General features: G+C 38.1%; 1 protein-coding gene and 1 pseudogene across 2 annotated transcripts in view; both read left to right on the top strand.

Moving 5' to 3' along the window:
- The window catches only part of LOC126513887 (POU domain, class 5, transcription factor 1-like), a 467898-nt pseudogene that overhangs the window by 324527 nt on the left and 122708 nt on the right, over nt 1–20663 (top strand).
- Nucleotides 1–20663, top strand: part of Cpq (carboxypeptidase Q) — a 331662-nt gene that overhangs the window by 74812 nt on the left and 236187 nt on the right. For both annotated transcript variants that reach the window (XM_050162425.1, XM_050162417.1), the window contains one exon: nt 14900–15107. In XM_050162425.1, coding sequence (XP_050018382.1) covers nt 14900–15107 — 208 coding nt within the window. The remainder of the gene's footprint in view (nt 1–14899; nt 15108–20663) is intronic.

Raw genomic sequence — 20663 nt, forward strand, 5'->3', positions numbered from 1 at the left:
AGTGGACATTATTAAATTCTCAAAGAAATAAGGAAAGGGCAGGCAGGTAGGAGCCAGCAGAACACTCAGCACTGATTACTACCATCTAGTATTTAGTGCTGTGCTGATTTCTAAGAAATTACCAGGTAAACCAGGACCTGAGTTATCTAAAGGAGAGATGGGTAGGAAAGGCTAAGAGTATATCTCCCTGATACGAAACCTCTAATAGCCCTCCACATATCAAATACCAGAGAATATGTAGCACACCATTCTAGAAAATTCTCTGGCATATGACAAGGGCCCTAGGCAGTGTGGAGTCTGTAGGGAACTGGCTTTATATTTTCACATTGGGGCAGGACAAGTCTTTTTTCAGGGATTGTATGCACCTTCTCTGGATTCTTCAGCATTGGGATGCACTCCTTTGTGCAATGTGTGATTTAATTATGTCTCTGATCTAATTTATGTTACTTCAGGCAAAGAAATGAGTTGTGCTTATTTTTTTTTAAAATTTCCTTTAGGACTTATCCAACTATTGAGGACTTCTTGAATGAATAACGTAATTTTAGATTTTATTCTATTCATTTACCTAAGGCAATGCTGATGCCAGAAAACCCAATTTCAGATAAGTTAGGATTTAATTTTTTTAATGGACAGAAAAAAATCAATCAATTGGTTTCCTTAAGGTCTATTTTTTCCTGTGTCAGTGGAATGTGAGACTACAGGGCTCTTTATCACCAAGAATGTGATTATTGATGCTGTGAAGGCAACCAAGTGCATCTATGTTTCGAATTGTTTTGGAAACAACATGCCTTCCACTAGAAGAGTCAGAAACTGGGAAGTCAAAGGCTTCTGGCAGAAAATGGATGCTCCAGGGGGGCTCTCAAAGTTAGAAAAGTTGAGGGAAGCAATCGATGATCTTGGAAACATTAGTTACAATTACCAAAGATTAATATATTGATCTGACTCCAGATGCTTGCATTTCCCCCAAATCATACCCTTACGCATATACTATGTCAATAAATGACCTTTGAGACATCATTTGTTTTTTAATTCAGTGGATTTATATCGAATACCTGCTATATGCAAGCCAGGGTACAGGTGACACAGACGGGAGAGATGATCTGTGCTGCAGTCCAGGTCTATGTTGTCTGCGGTGTGTGCTGACTTCACAGGCCATGTTGATGCTTTTGGTATGTGATGTCACTGGGGGGTCATGTTGGTGTTCATGGTCCATATTTCCCTGATCCACCCAGAGGCCATAGTGATGTCCATGATCTGTGCAGAGATCAAGCAGATGTTTGTGTTTTGTGCTTCCACCGGCAACCATGTGGAAGTCCATGATTCATGCTGCTGCCAGATTCTACGGGCAAGGATGTTTCTTTTGCAGGGGTATTGAAGATTACAGGCTCATATATGAGAATGAAAGACATTGAAAGCTTCTGTGACAACCTCCACCACCACCCTAAAAAGAAACTGTACAGATAGGAAGCTATTGAAGAGAGTAATTACAAATTTTGATAAAGATGCTGAAGTGTAACTATTCACAGTTGATAGCTTCTGGTTCACATATGCAGAGTGGGGAAGGGGAGCTCAGTTATCTTTAAGGGACTGGCCACTGGAAGTTTGACTGGGCTCCAATGAGTAAATGGGCAACACACGCACATACACATGATTGCACACATGCACATACACATGAGTGCACACACACACACACATGAGTGCACACACGCACACACACATACAAACATCACGAGTTGCTGGCATCAGGATCTCACAGTTCTCACTGGCTTTAGGGAATACCTTGCATTAAATAAAAAGACAAGTCCTTAAGAAACCAATGGATTTTTAAAAAAAAAGTAATATTTAACACAGTAGAATAGAACTATTTACCGTGACAATAGGAAATGAAGTTCCAATGCTAAAATGTTGATGAATGTCAGGGTTAAGTGGATGAATAGTTATCAGGGGTTGGGGCACAGAGGGTTAGTGATTTTCAGTGATCCTTGTTTGTCTTGAGGGTGTTAAAATGTTCCAGCATTGGGAGTAGTGATGACTTCATACCTCCAAGTAGACTAGACAAAAGACACACATAAGTGGCTGATATCTATCTATCTATCTATCTATCTATCTCTATCTATCTATCTATCTATCTATCTATCTATCATCATCATCATCTATCATCTATCTATCTATCATCTATCTATCTATCTATCTATCTATCTATCTATCTATCTATCTATCTATCATCCATCATCTATCTATCTATCTATATATCTATCTATCATCTACCTACATACCTATCTATCATCTTTCTATATCTTTAAACATAGTCTCAATAAAGCAATTTTTAATGGAAAATGGGGAGAGAAATGGAAAAAGCAGATTTTTTTTTCAGACATTTGACCAGTTGGAGAAAGCAAAGAACAGGAAGTAGGGACATGTGTTTTCTTTTCATGCTAACAATGTTGATATACTTTTGTTTTGTATGAAGACACTAGATGAAGTTTGGTGAATTTAAGTGAATCAACAAAAGATAAACCCTTAAGAAGAAGAATGAGTGATTAAGATCAGTCATTATAAAAGAACACAATTGAGGGGTTGACTAAGAAAACAGAAATGGACTATGTCACTGAAATTGGGAGGAAGAATGACAAGATAAACATGCATACATTTTAGAACTCTGGCCCCAGAAGTTCTCATAGACCAAATCACAATTTTAGTGCTGTTCATTTTTCCCCATTGACTTCTTTCAGTTTTGCTGAATCAAACTTAGGGCTTTGTGCATACTAGACAAGTGTGGTGCCACTAAGCTACATATCCAGTTCTAGCTTTTATTTTGTAGCAAATAAAATAATAAGCTAAGTTTTAGTTGTGATTTAATTCCTTTAGGACAGGGGGATATTTGTTTCATTTAGTTCCTTTAATGTATTTGGGTACATGACTGCCAGCTTTCCTGTGTTGGGCAATAGAACTCCAAGAGAAATTAGGCTCATTAGCAGTCAATCATTAGGAAGAGGGTCACTGGTTCAGACCCTGCGCTGGCCCTTGTTTCACTTTCTGTGCAAATATCCACTATAATTTAAGTATGTTGTCAATTAAGGAATTACTAACATGGAATGCACAACTATTCCAAGTTTGTGGCTAGTCAATAGATATTCAGTTCCTGTCAAACTCTTATCAACAGATATCCAGTTCCTTATCAACAGATATCCATTTCCTTATCAACAGATATCCAGTTCCTTATCAACAGATGTCCAGTTCCTTATCAACAGATATTCAGTTCCTGTCAAACTCTTTTTCATTTGTCTCATTGTGCTCACTTTCCTTTTTCCATGTCATTTGCTCAAATAATTCAGTGAAAAGTTCTTGTTCTAAAGTATTTTTAAAATTCTGATTTTGTAAAATGAGCCAAGCTCCCACCACCTTGGTGTAGTCTTTCTTTCCAGTGGGCCATGTCATCTTCAAACTTATGTCTCCTCTACTCCAATCTGGGAAGTCATATTTTTTCTTTTCAATTCTTTCTTTTAAAATTATGTGTATTAGTGTTCACAGAGGTCACATTAACTTGGAGCTGGAGTTACAGTCTGTTATGAGCCTTCCAACATGAGTGATGGAAACTGAAGTTGGATCCTTTGGAAGAGCAGTATGTGACCTTAAGTGCTGAGCAATGTCTCCAATACCTTAAATTAAAAAGAAAATATTTATTTTTTAATTTATGTGTATCTGTTGCAATTTATAATAAAACAGTCCCACACTAGCCCAGAACTGAGTATAATAAAGGTTTATTTAATAGGGGGTGAACTCACAGAAAGGGTAGTGATCTGCATTCCTCTGCGTGCATTGGAAACTGGAACCAAACCCAGCAGCCAAGAACCTGTGCTCTTTAAGTCTGCATTTTATAGTACCTGAGACCATGTCCAAAGTGGGCTGGTATCTTAAAGGCTATTGGCTGAAGGAGTTCCCACAGCATGTATGTGTCTCTGAATACATGAAACTGCATGAGGGTACTCATGGGGACCAGAAGAGGATTACAGGTCCCTTGGAGCTGCTCTTACAGGCATTTGTGTACCTCCACATATGGGGGACTGTGAACCAAATGGGTCATTTGGAAGAGCAACAAGCACTCTTAGCTGGTGAACCTTCTCTCCATCCTGATGATATTATTTTTCCTATGAAAATTCTCTTATATAGCTCCCTGTATGGCCTTCTGCCTAGAAGGTTTTACTGAACAGTGTCTTTTAAAAATACAGCTTAAAAGCTCATTCTGAAAATATTTTGAGACATACTATTTATTATGTGTTACTCCTTCCTACACTGTGGAACACATCCAATTCTCTCTCAAATAAAAAATAGTTTCTATAATTAACGTGTAAATTGTATATATAGACTTATAGCATAAAAGATGATAGTTTTATGTTTATATGCATTGTAGAATAGATAAATGAAGGTATTTGGCATAAGTATTACCATTTTTAGTAGTAAAGACATTTAAAAATTACCTCTCAACCATTTTCAGGTATACAAACTATTTTTAACTATAGTCACCATGATGTATAGTAGATTTTTCAACTGAATACATCCTAACTAAAATTCTGTGTCTGTTGATTTCCCAAGTACTCTCTATGGTGGAGAGTTTTAATTGTCAATGTGACATGCTCTAGAATCAACTGAGAAGGGAGTCTCAGTGAGGGACTAACTAGGTTAGATTGGCCTCAGGGGAATACCTTGATACGTTAGCTCAGGTGGAAAGACTCACCCACTGTGAATGACACACTCCATCTGCTGCATGGGAGATTCTGGGTTGTATAGGTGTGGAAGACAGCAAAGCACAGGCACACACACATTAAAAACACACATTAATTTGTTGCTCCCTGCTCTTGGCTATGAATGAATAGAACTGTCTGTGTCAGGTTCCTGCTTCCTTGAGTTCCGTGCATTCATGAACAGTAAAGTGGAGTTGTTTTTGTCAGGGTAATTTTTTTTTATCATAGCAATAGGAAAAGAAATGGACACATCCCCTCTCTTGGTAATGATTATTTTATTCTCTATGAGCTCCACCTTTAAAGAGTATATATGGAAATGATATTATGTAGTGTTTCTTTCTGCAAGTAGCTCTCTTAATGATCTTCAGTTTTATTCATGTTGGCTCAAATGTCAAGAAATCCTCCTTTTTCAAGTGTAGACATACCACATTGTTTAATGCATTTATGTGATTGGCATTCATCCCATTCCCATGTCTTGCCTACTGTGAACAGAGCAATAGTTCACATGGGCATGAAGAGTCTGTTGACACATGATTTCATATCCTCAGAATATACTGAGATGTAGAATTTCTGAATCCTGAACCGTATGGAAGTTCTTTATTTTTGTTGTTGTTGTTGAAAAATCTCAGGAGAAAACTTCCTGAACAGAACACAAGCAGCACCAGCTCCGAGGCAGACAAGGAAAAAATGGGACCTGCTGAAACTGAAAAGCTTCTGTAAGACAAAGGACACTGTCAATAAGACAGTGTATGCTTACAGCGGGGAAAAAGATCCTCACCAACCCCACATCTGGTGGAGGGCAGATCTTCAAAATATATAAAGAACTCAAAAAGCTAAACATCAAAATACCAAATAATCCAATTAAAAATGGGGTACACATCTAATCAGAGAATTCTCAATATAAGAAACTCAGATGGCCGAAAGACATTTAAGGAATTGCTCAACATCCTTAGTCATCAGGGAAATGCAAATCCGAACAACCCTGAGATACCATCTTACACTTATCAGAATAGCTAAGATGAAAGACACAGATAACAACTTCCATTGAAGAGGCTGTAGAGTAAGGGGAACACCCCTCCACTGCTGGTGGGAGTACAAACTTGTACAGCCACTTTGGAATTCAGTATGGTGGTTTCTCAGAAAATTGGGAATCAATCTACCTCAAAACCCAGCTGTACCAATTTTGGGCATATATCCAAAGGATGCTCAATCATACCATAAGGACATGTGCTCAACTATGTTCATAGCAGCATTATTCATAATAGCCAGAACCTGGAAACAACCTCAACAAAGAAATGGATAAAGAAAATGTGGTACTTTTACACAATGGAATACTACTCAGCTGTAAAAATGACGACCTCATGAAATTTTCAGGCAAATGGATGGAAATAGAAAACATCATTCTCAGTGACGTAACCCAGTCCCAGAAAGACAAACATAGTATGTACTCACACATGGGTGGTTATAAGGAGCAAAGGAGCAAAATATAGGATAACCAACCTACAATCCAAAGCCCCAGAGAATCTATATAACAAGGAGAACCCAAAGAGGGATACACAGATTTCCCTGGGAAGGGGAAGTAGAAAGGAAATCCTGGGTAAACAAGAAACCAGGAATAGAGGGACAGAAGGATGGAAACTAGAGAGAATGGATTGGGTGGGCTGGGTACAGAAGGTAGGTTGAAGGCAGGATGGAGGGGAAGAGTAGCAAAAGAGACATCTTGATGGGGGTCATTTCAGGGTTAGGGAGAAACTTAATAAAAGGGAAAAACCCACAAGGATGACCCCAATTAACTCCTAGCAATAGTAGAGAAGGTGCCTGAATTGGCCATCTACTAAAAGCAGGTGACTTCCCTAATTGCTATCAGAGATACTCTATCCAGTAACTAATGGAAGCAGAGGCAGAAATCCACAGACAAACCCTGAACTGGGCTCCAAGATTTTTGTTATTGAGTATATACAGACATGATACTTTTCCCTTTTAAATATTTGGAAAACCTACCCTACAATCTGATGAAAAATGTGCCGATGTTTTGGATTTTGCTTTTTTATCATAAGATTGTATAGATAGTGATTTCAAAATATGGTCTAGGGATAAAATCAGGCCACACTGGTTCCTGGGAACTCTGCACACTGGCAGCCCCAGTACCCTTAGGTTTCTACTACTATAGAGTCTGTGTTTGTGTTTCTGGTAAGGATTAATACATTATTAACATTGTTGAGTTAATGCCTGGTTTTCATTAATTGACACCTCATCAGAAGCTCAGCAGAAACTTCCTATTCTCTTTGTGGAATTCAGTTGCTGGGGATAATGATCTGAGAGGCCCTGCCAAATTGGATCCTGAGCAATATGGGGAATTTAATTAAACACAAATATACTGAATTCAGAATATGGGAAAGTTTTGTGTCACATATTATGGTGGCATAGAGACATCCCCATGTGGTCATCTGCTGTTTGCTACCCAGGATCTACTTCTTACATCTGGGAACATACTTTTGCCTACTACCCACCATTGCTTTAGGTAGGATTGTCTCTTAACCAAGTCCAGGCATGGATGGTGATCAGCACAGCCAATCTCTTTGGCCAAAGTGTTAGATTTACCCATGGTTCTTGAACAGGTCTGTTGCTTGGAGGTCCAGGAAGCTTCTTCCAGCTTTACTGTGGAAGCTGCCACAAAGATCCTTCTCTCTTTGGGTAGCATGAGAAGAATGGGAGAACCTGAGCACCAGACTCTGAAAATGACGGTGTCACTAGAAAGGGCAGTACCAGGAACAGAATGCCTGAAGTCAGTCTAACCACTGGCCATAAAAGCGAAAACATTCCCAAACACCTCAAATATATTTTCTGTCATTTGCAAACATGCAAACACATAGTATGTGATACTCAGATATTACTGTCATTCGAGAGTATTTATCCATTTCTATAATAAACAGTCACCTAGAAATTTAAAATGTATCATGGAAGCATAGTTGAATAGTGACACGTATTTTCTGGAGTCATCCTGACCTGGACTTAAAGCAAACATCACCACTTTCCAATCTGCAAAGATCCTTAAACTTTTGCCCAACTGTTTTCTTGCCTATTAAATGAGCCAAATGTCCTTCCTCCTTTTTGCTGTCTCCATCTTTTGTAATGGGTTGTCTCATTTATAAGGTATAGATAATGCCCTTGTCATGTCTGTGGTAGTAGCATTTAATTATAGCTAGATTAACACAGTAGTTAAATTTGAATTTGTATACCTCAGGTCAAAGGATTTTATAAAATGGCATCTAGGGAATTGTTATATAAGGCTCTCATATTTATATCATCTCTACAGTGCTGAACCTCCTTTATGTGTTAAACTTCATTAATATGAATCATGATGCTAAATAGGTTTCCTGTGGTTTGAGGCTGAAGTTCTGTTTTAGTACAGACTTCTTCATACAGTTTTACTTGCCTGAAGAGAGCACAGGACACTCAAAAGCTTAAAATGTAGTTAAATAAAAAGCCCATTTTGGAAGACCAAGTTGTCGTAGCTATTTTGTTTCTCTGACATAACACTGTAGTAACATTATTTCAACCTGCTACAAACACAAGTACAATAGTGCCTGTCACTTTTGCCCTTGGTTCGTGACAATGAAATTCAGAGAAAACTGCATTTGGAGATGAAGTACTGAATCCTATTGAAAGTGCACAGAATTTTTTAACAGTATGACACAGCTACTTATTTCTGTTAGAATGATGTCTCGCTGCTTAGCTAACAGAGGTTTCCAGGTCTATGTTTTATAATACGTAGAGCCTATCTGCTCTTTAGATTCTTTATCATGTGAGGCTACATATTTTAGATCACTGATGCTTGCTAAATTCATTAGATATTTTTGTTTTCTACTACTCAGTGCCAAGCATTCTACCGCTTTGATGTGTATTGAGAGGAAGGACACCGTTCTCTAATTTTCACTGAACTGTCTTTCCTAGCTATCAATGCATTCATCTGTAGATGATTCTTTTTTTTTTTTTTGGACCACCAGTCCTAAATCATAACATGAAGACTTATTAAATATGAAAGCTTGGCCTTAGCTTAGGCTTGTTCCCAACTAGCTTTTGAAACTTAAATTATCCCATTTATATTAATCTATGTTCTGCCACGTAGCTCATTACCTTTCTTCAGTTCGTGAATCTCCTGCACCCCAGATTCTTCCCAGGGTTCCAGTCTCTGCCCAGAAGTCCTGCCTATCCTCTGCTCAGGTGCTGGTGTGTCAAGAAAACTCTCAGCACACACAGGCAACAGTTGCCTCTCTACAGATGATGGTGATTTACTTTGCTATTGAACTTTGATGCAGCTGACCGAGTCCATCCTCTCCAACAAGGTTGATGACTCAGGTTTAATTTGAATCACATCTGAGTGGTGGGTTTAGAGAGGACTGGCCAATGATGGGCCAGATAACCTCTTACCCCATTCAGAGTTGCTCTTTACCCCTTGTTCTTCCAACTTTCTCTCAAACAAATAGTTAAGTCTTCCTTAAAAATATTTTCAAACAAGCTGTTTTCTTTCTCTTCCTGAGGATGAAAATGGAGTTCCATAAATACCTTGGTTATTGTCAAAGATTATAGTGTCCCACTATTTAGTTGTGTATTAGTTGTAAATGTAGTAGCGTAGTACTAATGCAAAATGGGCATCCTTTTACACATTTTTAACTCTCTTTTATTCTTTATCTGAGAATGTCCTATCAGAAATTTTCAAGCAACTGGACCTGTTTCAAGTCCTCTTAGTTTCTTATATGAAACTAAATGAATTCCACCTGTCAGATTTTGAGAAGTTTTAATTTATATTTTCAATTATTTGGCATTAAATATTCTAAAATTTATTCTTAACTCACTTTTCTGTATTCTATATTCCTAAGTATAGAATCTTTTTTTGTATCTAATGTCCAGGATAAAATCCTGACTTTGTAGAAGGACTATCACTTGTTAATTTGAATATTTAAGTCTTGTTCTTCCTGGTAAAGTATGTTGTAAAATCATATCGTTTGTAAACAAAAAGACATCCCCAGAAAGGAGTGCTTTTGTCTGCCTTGCTAAAAGTTTCATGTTTCTTACCCCATAAGGGTGAACACTGACTTTGGAAGAACAATTATTTTTCTGTTTTCCATGACTATGATCTCTGGAAAGGTCACCCATTCTAGGGACCTACTTAACTTGGATGGTCACCCAATAGGAGCTCACATAGTTAGAGTAAGAAACTAGCCTTCCCTTTGAGTAGGGGTGGTTGGACTGTTTCTCTTTAGATGGCTAAGTCTTCTGAAATCAGAACCAATTTTGTAAAACAAACTACATTGAATAATTTGCTCTGAGGCCTAGAGACATAGTTTTCTGTCTGTAGTCTTTTGGTGTAATGGTAGAAACCATTATAAAACACTATTGTCTTTTTTAAAAAACTGTCCTTGGGAGGAAGCATTCAGAAGAGACAGAGAACTGGTTGGTCAGTGTCCATTTCCTCATAGGGCAGATGGCACCAGCCAATGCTGCTGAGGTCAGCATTCTGCTTTGCAGGGAAACTACCGAAACAGTCACAGACAGGGGAAATGGCTTGGAAATTTTGAATTGGAAAATAAAGCATGCAAAAAAAGAACCTGAGAATTTTTGTAATTTTTACAGTAAATAAGAGAGTTACTCTGAGTATTTTTGTCTTCATTTCCACAGTCTCTTTGGAAATTAATGATCATGGTCCCTTTCATCATTCCTAACAGTCTGATGAGTCTTGCCCTAGAGCTGTGGTTCTCAAATGTGAGTTGTGACCCCTTTGGGGGGCCTGTACAATTCTTTCGCAGGAGTCACCTAAAACCATCAGAAAACATAGATGTTTACAGTATGATTCATAACAGTAGCAACATTTCAGTTATGAAACAGCAACAAAAAAACTTTATGGTTGAGGGGTTCACCACAACATGAGGAATTGTGTGAAAGTGTTGGAGCGTTAGGAAGGTTCAGAGCCACTACCCTAGAGTGAAGTTCCTGTCCACATCCTATATCACCAACCCAGGCCTTAATATATGTAACAACCCCAATTTATTAGCAAGAGCCTTAAAGATAACTGATGACAACTTTGGCAGACCTATTTAGATTTTTCCTTTTTATTCTTAAAATTGAAATTCCAAGATTTTATTTTCATATATTTTACATTTATTATAGAACATAGCAATGCAGTTAGCAGAAAGTATATGACCCAAGGATGCAAATGACCCAAAATTCAAATTTCAGCTTTAATACCAACTGGTTACATAAACTTAGCTCTCTACACTTAAGTGTCCTCATAAAAACTACTCTGTAGAGTTGTGAGCATTAGAATAACCATTATGTACTTAAATACAGACATTAGTATTAGCACTTACTCTGAACTACAGAAGTACAAAAGGTCCTTGGAACAATAGAATTTTTGAAAGTGATACAGCTGGGCCATTATATTTTTGTTTCAGTTTTTTTAGTGTTTATATATACATATATGTGTGTCATATATATGTATGAGTCCTATTGTACAATTGCAGAACATTAATGAAAAAAACTTTACCTCCCATGTATCTTATATTATCACAATTAGATTCTGTTGAGGGCTGTGACAAAATTAAGGATGCTAAGTGGACTAAGAAGTTGAAAATAGGATTCAGTTATGAGTATAAATTTTATGGCAGGCCTTACTGTTGACATTACAGTGCTCTTAGAGGCTTTTGTGAACAAGCTTGTAGGATGGGAGGGTGGGGAGAAGAGAGACAAGAGCTGTTGATCGTAGCCCAGCATGAGTATTTTCCTTGGTGTAGCATGAAGGGTTAAGTTTTCCAGATGGCCTCACTTTACTTCATTTAATTTGAGAAAACATTTTCCCACGATGTGTGATGTTATGTACATACCCTGCCTTCCCAAATGTGGCTGCTGGTTACTGTCACCTGATCTGTGACCTCTGGAGCAGGTCACAGTCATGGCTCACATTTGTATCAGACTGTCATTAGCAAGTCCCTTGGGGTCAGCAGCAATTCTCTCAGCTCTTTTAATGACTTAAGCTGTAGCAACTGAGAGTCCTACCCCCATGTGGCTGTTTAAATGTAAATATACATCAATTATCATTAAATGACATTAAAAATTTAGTTTCTCTGTCACAATAGTTGTATTCTGAGTGTTCAGTAGCCTGGTTTGGCTGAGGGCTAAGGTGTCAACTCTGGGGTAGAACATCTATGTCACTACAGGAAATTCTCCTAGTGTTTGTTATTTTCAGTGATTCTGTCTCTGATTATTATTATTCCTTTTTCCCACGGCTGTACTATCAGCTTTTGATATTTCTTGTCTTTTTGATTTGTTTCAATGCTAGCTGTAGAATTCTATGTAAAGGAAAGAAACTTATGCAAGTGTTCTTAGCTCTAGAATATGAGTCTTCATACCTGAAATTTATATTTATATTCAGATTGCCCCAGAGTGTCTTTGCCAAGTTATTGATTTGCAGATGTGTCCTGGGTAAATGGTATGAGAATGGATTTCTGGGTGACTGTGGAAGGACTATCAAATTTTGTAGGTCAAGTTAGAATTGTATCTTATTTAGAGTAGTAAAAATCAAGGAGCATACATTGACCAACTATGTTCACATACTGCCAGGTACTGTTAGTGCCCCCAAAATGAACATGGCGACAAATTCCAAGGGGATCATCTTTGGGTAGTAGAGAGAGTTCCCAAAAAAGTCTCATTTGTCTCTCACATTGCTATACCTAGGGTGCCCTGAAAGTCTGGAGGGAGCTTAATGTATACTTAGGCTTTACTAGCTGGGAGTGAGAAGATAGAGCAGAAAGTATAAGGCCTGTTAAAGCAGCGATTTTCAACAGGATCCTGGTGGATAAGTGACTTGTTTTGACAATGAAGTCGGGAGAATGGAGTCCATAAGACGTGATGGACAAGAGTATGAATAAAGACATCATGGACAAAATTAGCAAAGAAAGAGAGTGAGAACATTAAGGCAGTACTAATGAAGTCTAAAATAAAAGCAAAACATATCTATAGAGGTTGGAATGACAGGCTGAATGGTGAATCTTCAAAGAAGGATTTCAGAAGTAGGATAGGAGCAAAGTGGCACCGCTGTGGACAACTCTGACCTCTCAGAAGTTAATGTAATCAGAACTGGAAACTGTGGAGTTTTGAATGAGCTGAGCTGGAGGCTGAGATGTCAGTAATGGTCAAAAGTGTTGGGAAGGCACGGTTTATAAAAGTCTACAATACGGGTAATCAAGACCCGACATGAGAGCGCGTAACACGGTGAGACAGGAGACACGGGCTCAACCAGTGTTGATTTCTAAGAAAAAATATTGTCAGTGTTTGAATATTGATTGGATGATGGAATGAAACAGACAAATGAATCAGAGAGGACTCTGCTTTCAGGGAAATATTTTCATTCAAACTCTTCTCCAAGTCTGCAGGAATGATTTATATTTGCCTTTGGGCTGTCAAGTTTGCTTTGTGGTCCTTTGAAGTCTTCATTCTGTCATGTATCAAAGGAATTTGAAGTATACACTGTAATGAAGAAATGCCCTACTATTAGTTAAATTTTTAAAATTTGTAATTTTAACTTCATTTCTAGTAGTTTTAATCCAGATACCAATTACTCCTTTGTTTGGACATCATGTTGGATTGATTCAGTGAACCTTTAATTAATAAAGAAAGGCTGAAAGTCATCAGCAAAATTACTGTTCAGTATCGACATTGACATTGGTCAAATTTCAAGGTAACTCTAGGTTTCAGAATCTCAAAATTTGCCTTCCTAAATCCACATTCATATTTGCAATGCATATGTGGAAAACTGATGATTCCCTTCCTTTTGTAATTGTATATTGCTTCTTTTTGACTGTAAATTAAGTTAAAGGATTTTCCAAATGGTGGTTACCATTATAATGGCATCTTTTAAACTTACAAAATAAAATTACTCCTCCCAAAAAACTCAATACCCTAATTTTCCAGTTTGTAATATTAAGAAAAATATAACAGATATATGCTTATTGCTTCAGATTTTGCTAATTAATAATTGCATGGCTTAAACAATAGAATAATAGACATCAGGGACTGCAAATGTGGCTCAGCATTTGAGTGTTTGCCTAGCATAGGCAAGGCCTTCAATTCAAATTCAGCATACAAAAATTTAAAAACAGAATATTTCTTATAGTTAGATTTATCTACCCTCTGTGTGTATGTATGTGGGCATATGTATATCTGAATATGTGTGTATGAGTATTTGAGTATGTGAATGTGTGTGTGCATGTATATATATAGTGTGTGTATGTGCATATATGTATGTGCAAATGTGTTTGTATGTATATGAGTATATGTGTGTGTGCATACATGAGTATGTGTGTGTATGTGTGTGTGGATTTGTTTGCATGAATTCTTAGAAGACAGAAATCCTCCTTTAGCCAGAAAGGTTTGGTGGTATGGGAAAGTGGTATGAGGAAGTGGGCACATCAACCAGAACAGAAGGATTTGAGGGCATTTATACATGTTCTGCATTTTTTATTTGAAGAATAGTAGTATATTTTTGGTGATGAATTATCATAAGTTGAGAAGCACAGGAAGCTTCCACATCTTCTTGTAGTGTTTTTACTGAAAGAAGAAAACAAGCTGACTTTTTATTTTTCTCAGGAGAAAACATTGTTTATTGAAAGTTGGATTTATAAAAAAAAAAAACATTGTTTTCTAAGAGTGTTCTTCCCAGGCTGCTACCCTTTGCTGCCACTGAGTGTTGTTTAGTAACATCTGAAAATAGCTTTATGAAGGACTAACTAAATATGTGTTTTATTAACAGGAAGATTTCTGAAATCAATTTTAAAAATAAATAATGTCTTCTAATGAAATACATGGTTTCATGAGAAAGGGGTAAAGGTATCTTCTTTCCAAGCAATTTATGACTTAATGCTAGCTGGTGGAGTGAGTTGAAAAACCTTGAGTCGTATGTTAGATTATTTTGAATACATTGTCTTTGTCTTGGGCAGATGACTAACTCTGCAGTCTCGCTCCCATGGTAACTAGCTTTCAAACTTCAATCTTCTCCATTTAGTTTGCCAGATGTAGCCAACAGAACATGTGTGACCTTTTGTGTGCCAGTTCCTCCTAGCTGATGGGAAAGCATAAGTTAATGGTTTGGATTTTATTTCTAGGCATTACAGCAGAAGTACTGGTAGTGTCCTCTTTTGATGAACTCCAGAGAAGAGCATCAGAGGCAAAAGGGAAGATAGTTGTTTACAACCAGCCTTACACCAGCTACGGGATCACAGTGCAGTACCGTACACAGGGAGCTGTGGAAGCTGCCAAGGTGGGGGCTGTGGCATCCCTCATCCGATCGGTAGCATCCTTTTCCATCTACAGGTGAGTTGTGTTGTTTACTTGAGTTATTTTCAAAAATTAGTTTTCTATGAACAAAAACACATCATGAAATAAAAGCAAACCATCCAAATAAAAATACTGATTGCACATGGAAACTTCTTCCAGTTCCATATTTGGTAATTTGATTGCTATATCTTCTGTTGACTGAGGTTTCTGTCCTGCCCGGTTCCCACAGTTGTTAACTTCCAAAGAAATCACATAGAGGTCTGCTTTAATTATAAACTGATTGGCCAATTAGCTCAGGCTTCTTATTAACTCTTATAACTTACATTAGCCCATAATTCTTGTCTGTGTTAGCCACGTGGCTTGGTACCTTTTTCAGTGAGGCAGTCACATCTTGCTTGCTCTGTGTCTGGCTTCCTCTCTGTCTGGGTGACAACTACAGACTGACTCTTTCCTCTTCCCAGAATTCTCCATATTTCATTGCCCCGTCTCTAATTCCTGCCTGGTCACTCTGCCAATACTTCCTGCCTGGGTACAGGTCAATCAGCGTTTATTTAAAATACAAGTGACAGGGTACAGACCATTGTCCCACAGCAATCTTATTTGGTCCTTTGGGATTCCAGGCATCATTTATGAATTCCTCTGAAAGGTTTCCACACTGAAAATGATCCTGTAACATTCTTTCTACAATTAACATATTATGCATTTCATTGGAGGGAGAACTGAGTTCATGTCTGTGTTTCATCCAAGATTCCTAATGACTACAGAGGAGGCCAGACTGTTTTCCATATTGCCACAGAAGTAAAATAAAAACAGAATGCATGACATGTTGAGGAATGTCTGTTGTATCATAGAAAGAGCTTGGGACTACAGGACCTTTCTGGATAACTATGTGACTGGTTTATAAGTTTATTTACCATGTAATTTTCCTGTACAGACAAGTGAATGACTATAGGTACATAAAATGATTTTTAAGACTAAATGAAGTAAACTTATGAAAAAGGCTTGTTTATCTGTAGATGCCTGTATAAATAAATGTTGGACTAGAAGGCTGTGCTCTCTGGAATCCTGTTGAGGTAATGGCACAGTATTAATTTATTTTGTGTTGCTTTAGAAATATTTTGTATACACAACTCATTGTATATGAGTGTTTGCTTGTGTGTCTTTATTTTGGGACTGAAATTGTGGATGGTTGTGATCTACGTTGTGAGTCATGGGAACTTAACCCTTGTCATTTACAAGACCCCGGAATGTTCTTAAGCAGTGAGCTCCTACTTTTAATTTTTAAGAGGTATATTTCTGACTCCCACCCCCAGGGATTTGTTATGTGTCCAATCTGGACTTGAACCCTTAAGCTCAAATGATTCTCCTGAGCCAGTCTCCTGAGTAAATAAAACTGCCAGTATGTAATAACTGTCCCAGGCCAAGGTGCTTCATTGAATCTTAGACCTAGAAATAAATTCAGTATTGCAATGGATAAAGGCTCTAAAAGCTGACATGAGTCTATTTGCCCTAGATTAATAGCTATATATGGTGGTCATATACTGAATAAATAAAATAAAATATTTTAGAAAAGCAGATTAAAGAAGCACCATGTTAATATAGCCTGGTCTGTGTTGTCAAGAATGCAAAAGTAATTACAAATAAAGTTTATCCTGGTCCTGGAACTGAACTTTCTGTTTCTATTATAAAGAAAAACTGTATTCTTCATATCTGCTATTTGGAGCTGGGGACACAGCTGGCTGGCCTTAATTAGTTCTCCTCATCCTCTAAAATGAAACCAGCAGCTGGGATGTGCAGCCAGAACAGTTGTTCAGAGTGCAAAGTGAAGGATGGAGGCTGTTTTTATTTTATGGGGATAAGAGGCTTTCCCTGGGGAGCAAGAGAGTACAGGTTAAGAATCACCCACTAGCATTGCTTGAGTGAAGTCCTAGTTACACCATTGTCACAAAACTAAAAATAATGGCCTTTGTAGAGTCTTTAACGGTTTGGAGACTGGTCCCATTTGGATGGTTCATCTTCCCAGGAGAGAAGTTTAAAAATGGCTAGCTTACTTCCCACACTACCTCAGCTACTCCTTGGAATAACACACTCAGCAAGCTGTGGTCATTCACCATGATTTCACTGGTCATGAGGCATAAATTATGGAATGCGTATGAAACTGGAGCTTAGCCAGGAATCTTTATTTTAGAACTACAATCATAAGACTCATACATTCCCAGATGACTTAATGTGCAGCCATCCCCCAGGGCTCATTGACCTATTTTTTATTTATTTATTTCAATTTTTATTTTTTTTTAAATTTTTTATCGCCTCAGAATAATAAAGACATCTGGAAACCAAGGCTACATGCTGGAAGTGAGAATTGCCCAGCATGGGCCCTCAGGATGTTAGCCTCTAAAGCTTAGGGTCAGTAACTTTTACTGTGTAAAAGCAACATTTTCTTCACGTCTCTAGACCTGGAGTGATTATGGCTTTTCATGGGCTTTTATAGCCAACATTTCCCTGCTCTCTTAATGCTATCACTCCATTTGGGCAACATAATGGATTAATATTGGCCATGACATACCGTATCTCTGAGTGCCTTCACACAAGTCATGTTGCTTGTTGTTATATCAGCCAGAAGGAACATGCAGATAGTGTGTTATTTTTCCCATTTCTAGGTAGGAAAGTAAACATTCAGAGAATTGGATACATTAGCATATTGAATTCTTTCACCCTGAAAAGTAAAAATCAAGATGAAGCAAAATCTCCTCGTTCTCCCGTAGGTTGTTTTAAAAACCTGGTTTCTGTAAAGGCACGTTTTGTATTTCTGTGGTTGTTCATCCTTCATTCACCACAGACACTTTAGTGTGTCTTTTATGAGTACTGAGAAGGAACTTATTAAAGTCACAGATAACTCCCAATTTATCAAATGATTTGAGTTTTAGGACTTCTCTTTCAAATATACCTTTTCCTCTGTCCCTCTCCCTCAATGCCCTTCCCTCTTCATATGTCCCCTTTCCCCCCGATGACCCTCCCTCCTCCATCCCTTTCTCTCCCTATATTCCTCTCTACTCCCATTTTCCTCCTCCCCAACATCCTTCTCCCTACGTCCCTCCCTCTTCCTGTGCCCCTCCCCTATGTCCCTCCCTCTTCCTATATCCTGTCCCCCACGTTCCTCCCTCCTCCATCCCTTCTTTTCTCCATATTCCTCTGTTCCTCCGTTTTCTCCTTCCCCTCCCATTCTGTCTTTCTATGTCTCCCCCTCTCCCTATGTCCTTATCTTCTCCATGTCCCTCTTTTCTACTGTCTCTTTCTCTCCCTGTGCCCTTCCCTCTCTTTTCACCCTATTTCTTTGGTGGTTGACTAGAAATGTTATACTTAACCGTTCTCCACCAATTCTCTATAAATATTCTGCTATGACCTCAAGGCTCATGTATCTACCTATATGTTGATTCTTCTCTTGGGTGTTCTAGGTTGATGCCACTTTTAGTGTTTGTAAAAACCAAACCTCTTTCTGTTTCATTTTATCAGCAAAAAAACTTCTGCCCTGCACATCACATAGCCCTTAGCTGTACTTTTCTTTTTCTTTGCCCCCATTTCTCATAGTCAACAAATCTCTTAGCTTCTGCCCAGTGTCAAGCCTTTCAGCAGATGCAAATAGAACTGCCCCAATTCCCAGGATCTCTCTAGAACTTTCTACATTTTTAGTTACCTATGACTGCATTTGTTTCTCTGCTTCCTTCCATTCTCTGTCTCTCTGTCACACTTTGTCTTTCATTGTTCAGGCCTTTCTTTTGGGGAGTGTTCTTTGGTTTTCAGTCATAGTCCTGGTGATCTGCGTCTTTTTGATACATCATCCTGTAAGCCCTTGGTATCCACTGTGCAGGAGGCAGTTTTGGTGCAGGCTTTGATAGCAGAGACTACTGCTAACAAACAGCTTTATATTTCAGTCACTTAGCAGCTACTTTTTTTCCATCTGTGGCTCTCAACCTTTTAGATTTGATTGTTCTGCATGGAGCTGAACAAAAACCTGATAGAAAGCTGACAGCCCAGAGGGAGGATTTTTCACGGTCATTCTTATGTATGCCTAGATGCAGCATGTCACCTCGACTCAAATTCTATTGGTCAGCATGCTAATACTTGGAAGCTAAGAAATCTGGTGTATCTTTATGTCCAAGGAAAATGAAATTGCTGAAAAACCTTTCAGTTTGCCCAATTGCCTGATTATGTACTGTGCTCTGAGTTCCAGAAAGACATTGATTTACAGACACAGAGAAAGGGAAGGTTGGTCTATTTATAGCATCCTGCATAGTATTTGATGAACAGTAGTGTTGTAATGAGGCCTCTTGTTTGTTTCCCGGCCGACCATCAGTTCTGACCCGAAATAAACACAGAAACTATATTATTTAAATCACTGCTTGTCCCATTAGCTCTAGCTTATTATTGGCTAACTCTTATATCTTAATTTACCCTATCCCCATTAGTCTGTGTATCGCCATGTGGCTGTGGCTTACCAGCTAAAGTTCTGACGTCTGTCTCCAGCAGGACTACATGGCTTCTTTTGACTCCACCCTTCTTTCTCCCACCATTCAGTTTAGTTTTCCCCACCTACATAAGTTCTGCCTTGCTATAGGTCCAAAGCAGTTTCTTTATTAATAGATGGTAATCACAGCATATAGAGGGGAATCCCACATCACAGTAGAATTTTGGAAATGACTATTGACGAGAACTTGTTAGAGATTGTAGAATAAATCATGACAGGGATGATAACAAATCAGGTGACTCATTTCCTGGTATTCACTGACCATATTGTATAAATTTGTCATTGTAAGCTTAGAATATCTTGGGATTTTTTTTGGAACACTCTGTTTTGTATTGGAAAGAAACTATCAAAATGTCCGAATTATAAATTTGTTTTCTAAAAATAATTATGAACAATGATGTTTTCAGATTCTCTCTGGCAAGGTTTCCCCTCCACCTCCATGAGAGACGGTGGCATTGAACTCCTTTTAGGAATATGGCAGAAGCTAGCAATGCTAAAGGACAGAATATGCAATGCAGTTCATTGCATTTGCCCTTGCAGTTCAGGAGTTCTCACAGGACAGTTTCATCTGATAACAACAGTCTTTATTGTAACACTAATAGCAGCAGCCAGTTCAGAAGAGCACATGGCTATGTGATGCCCTCAGAAGAAAGCCCACTGCTTTCTGATGAATCACTTCCAGGCTCTTGTTGGTTTTCTGAGCTACATGATTTAGAGTGTCTGTGCTCAAATTTACTTCAAAGAAGAGACTTTTTGTTTTATTGATGCCTTTGTAGTGAACTGACCTTTCATTCACCATTGAACATTAGCTTATGAGAGCCTTTTCAGGTTTTCTAAGTGTTAAATTTCTCTTACTTTTGCAATGAGAAAATATTTCAATAATAATAAGTATAATTAGTTATAGGGAAGTTCTATAGAATAAAGCAGCTTTATGGACCCATTTGTCTTAGGTTGCTTCTGAAATTTACCTTATTTTAATTAAACATTTACTGACAACTTCCCAGGAATTTCTTAGGCACAAATGGTGATTAAGATTAGTTAGGGCTGGTGATGGTGGTGCAAGCCTT

This window comes from Alexandromys fortis, unplaced genomic scaffold, assembly GCF_014885135.2.
Source record: "Alexandromys fortis isolate MF-2015 unplaced genomic scaffold, M_Fortis_MF-2015_v1.1 scaffold_17, whole genome shotgun sequence".
NCBI classification, from domain to species: Eukaryota; Metazoa; Chordata; class Mammalia; order Rodentia; family Cricetidae; genus Alexandromys; species Alexandromys fortis.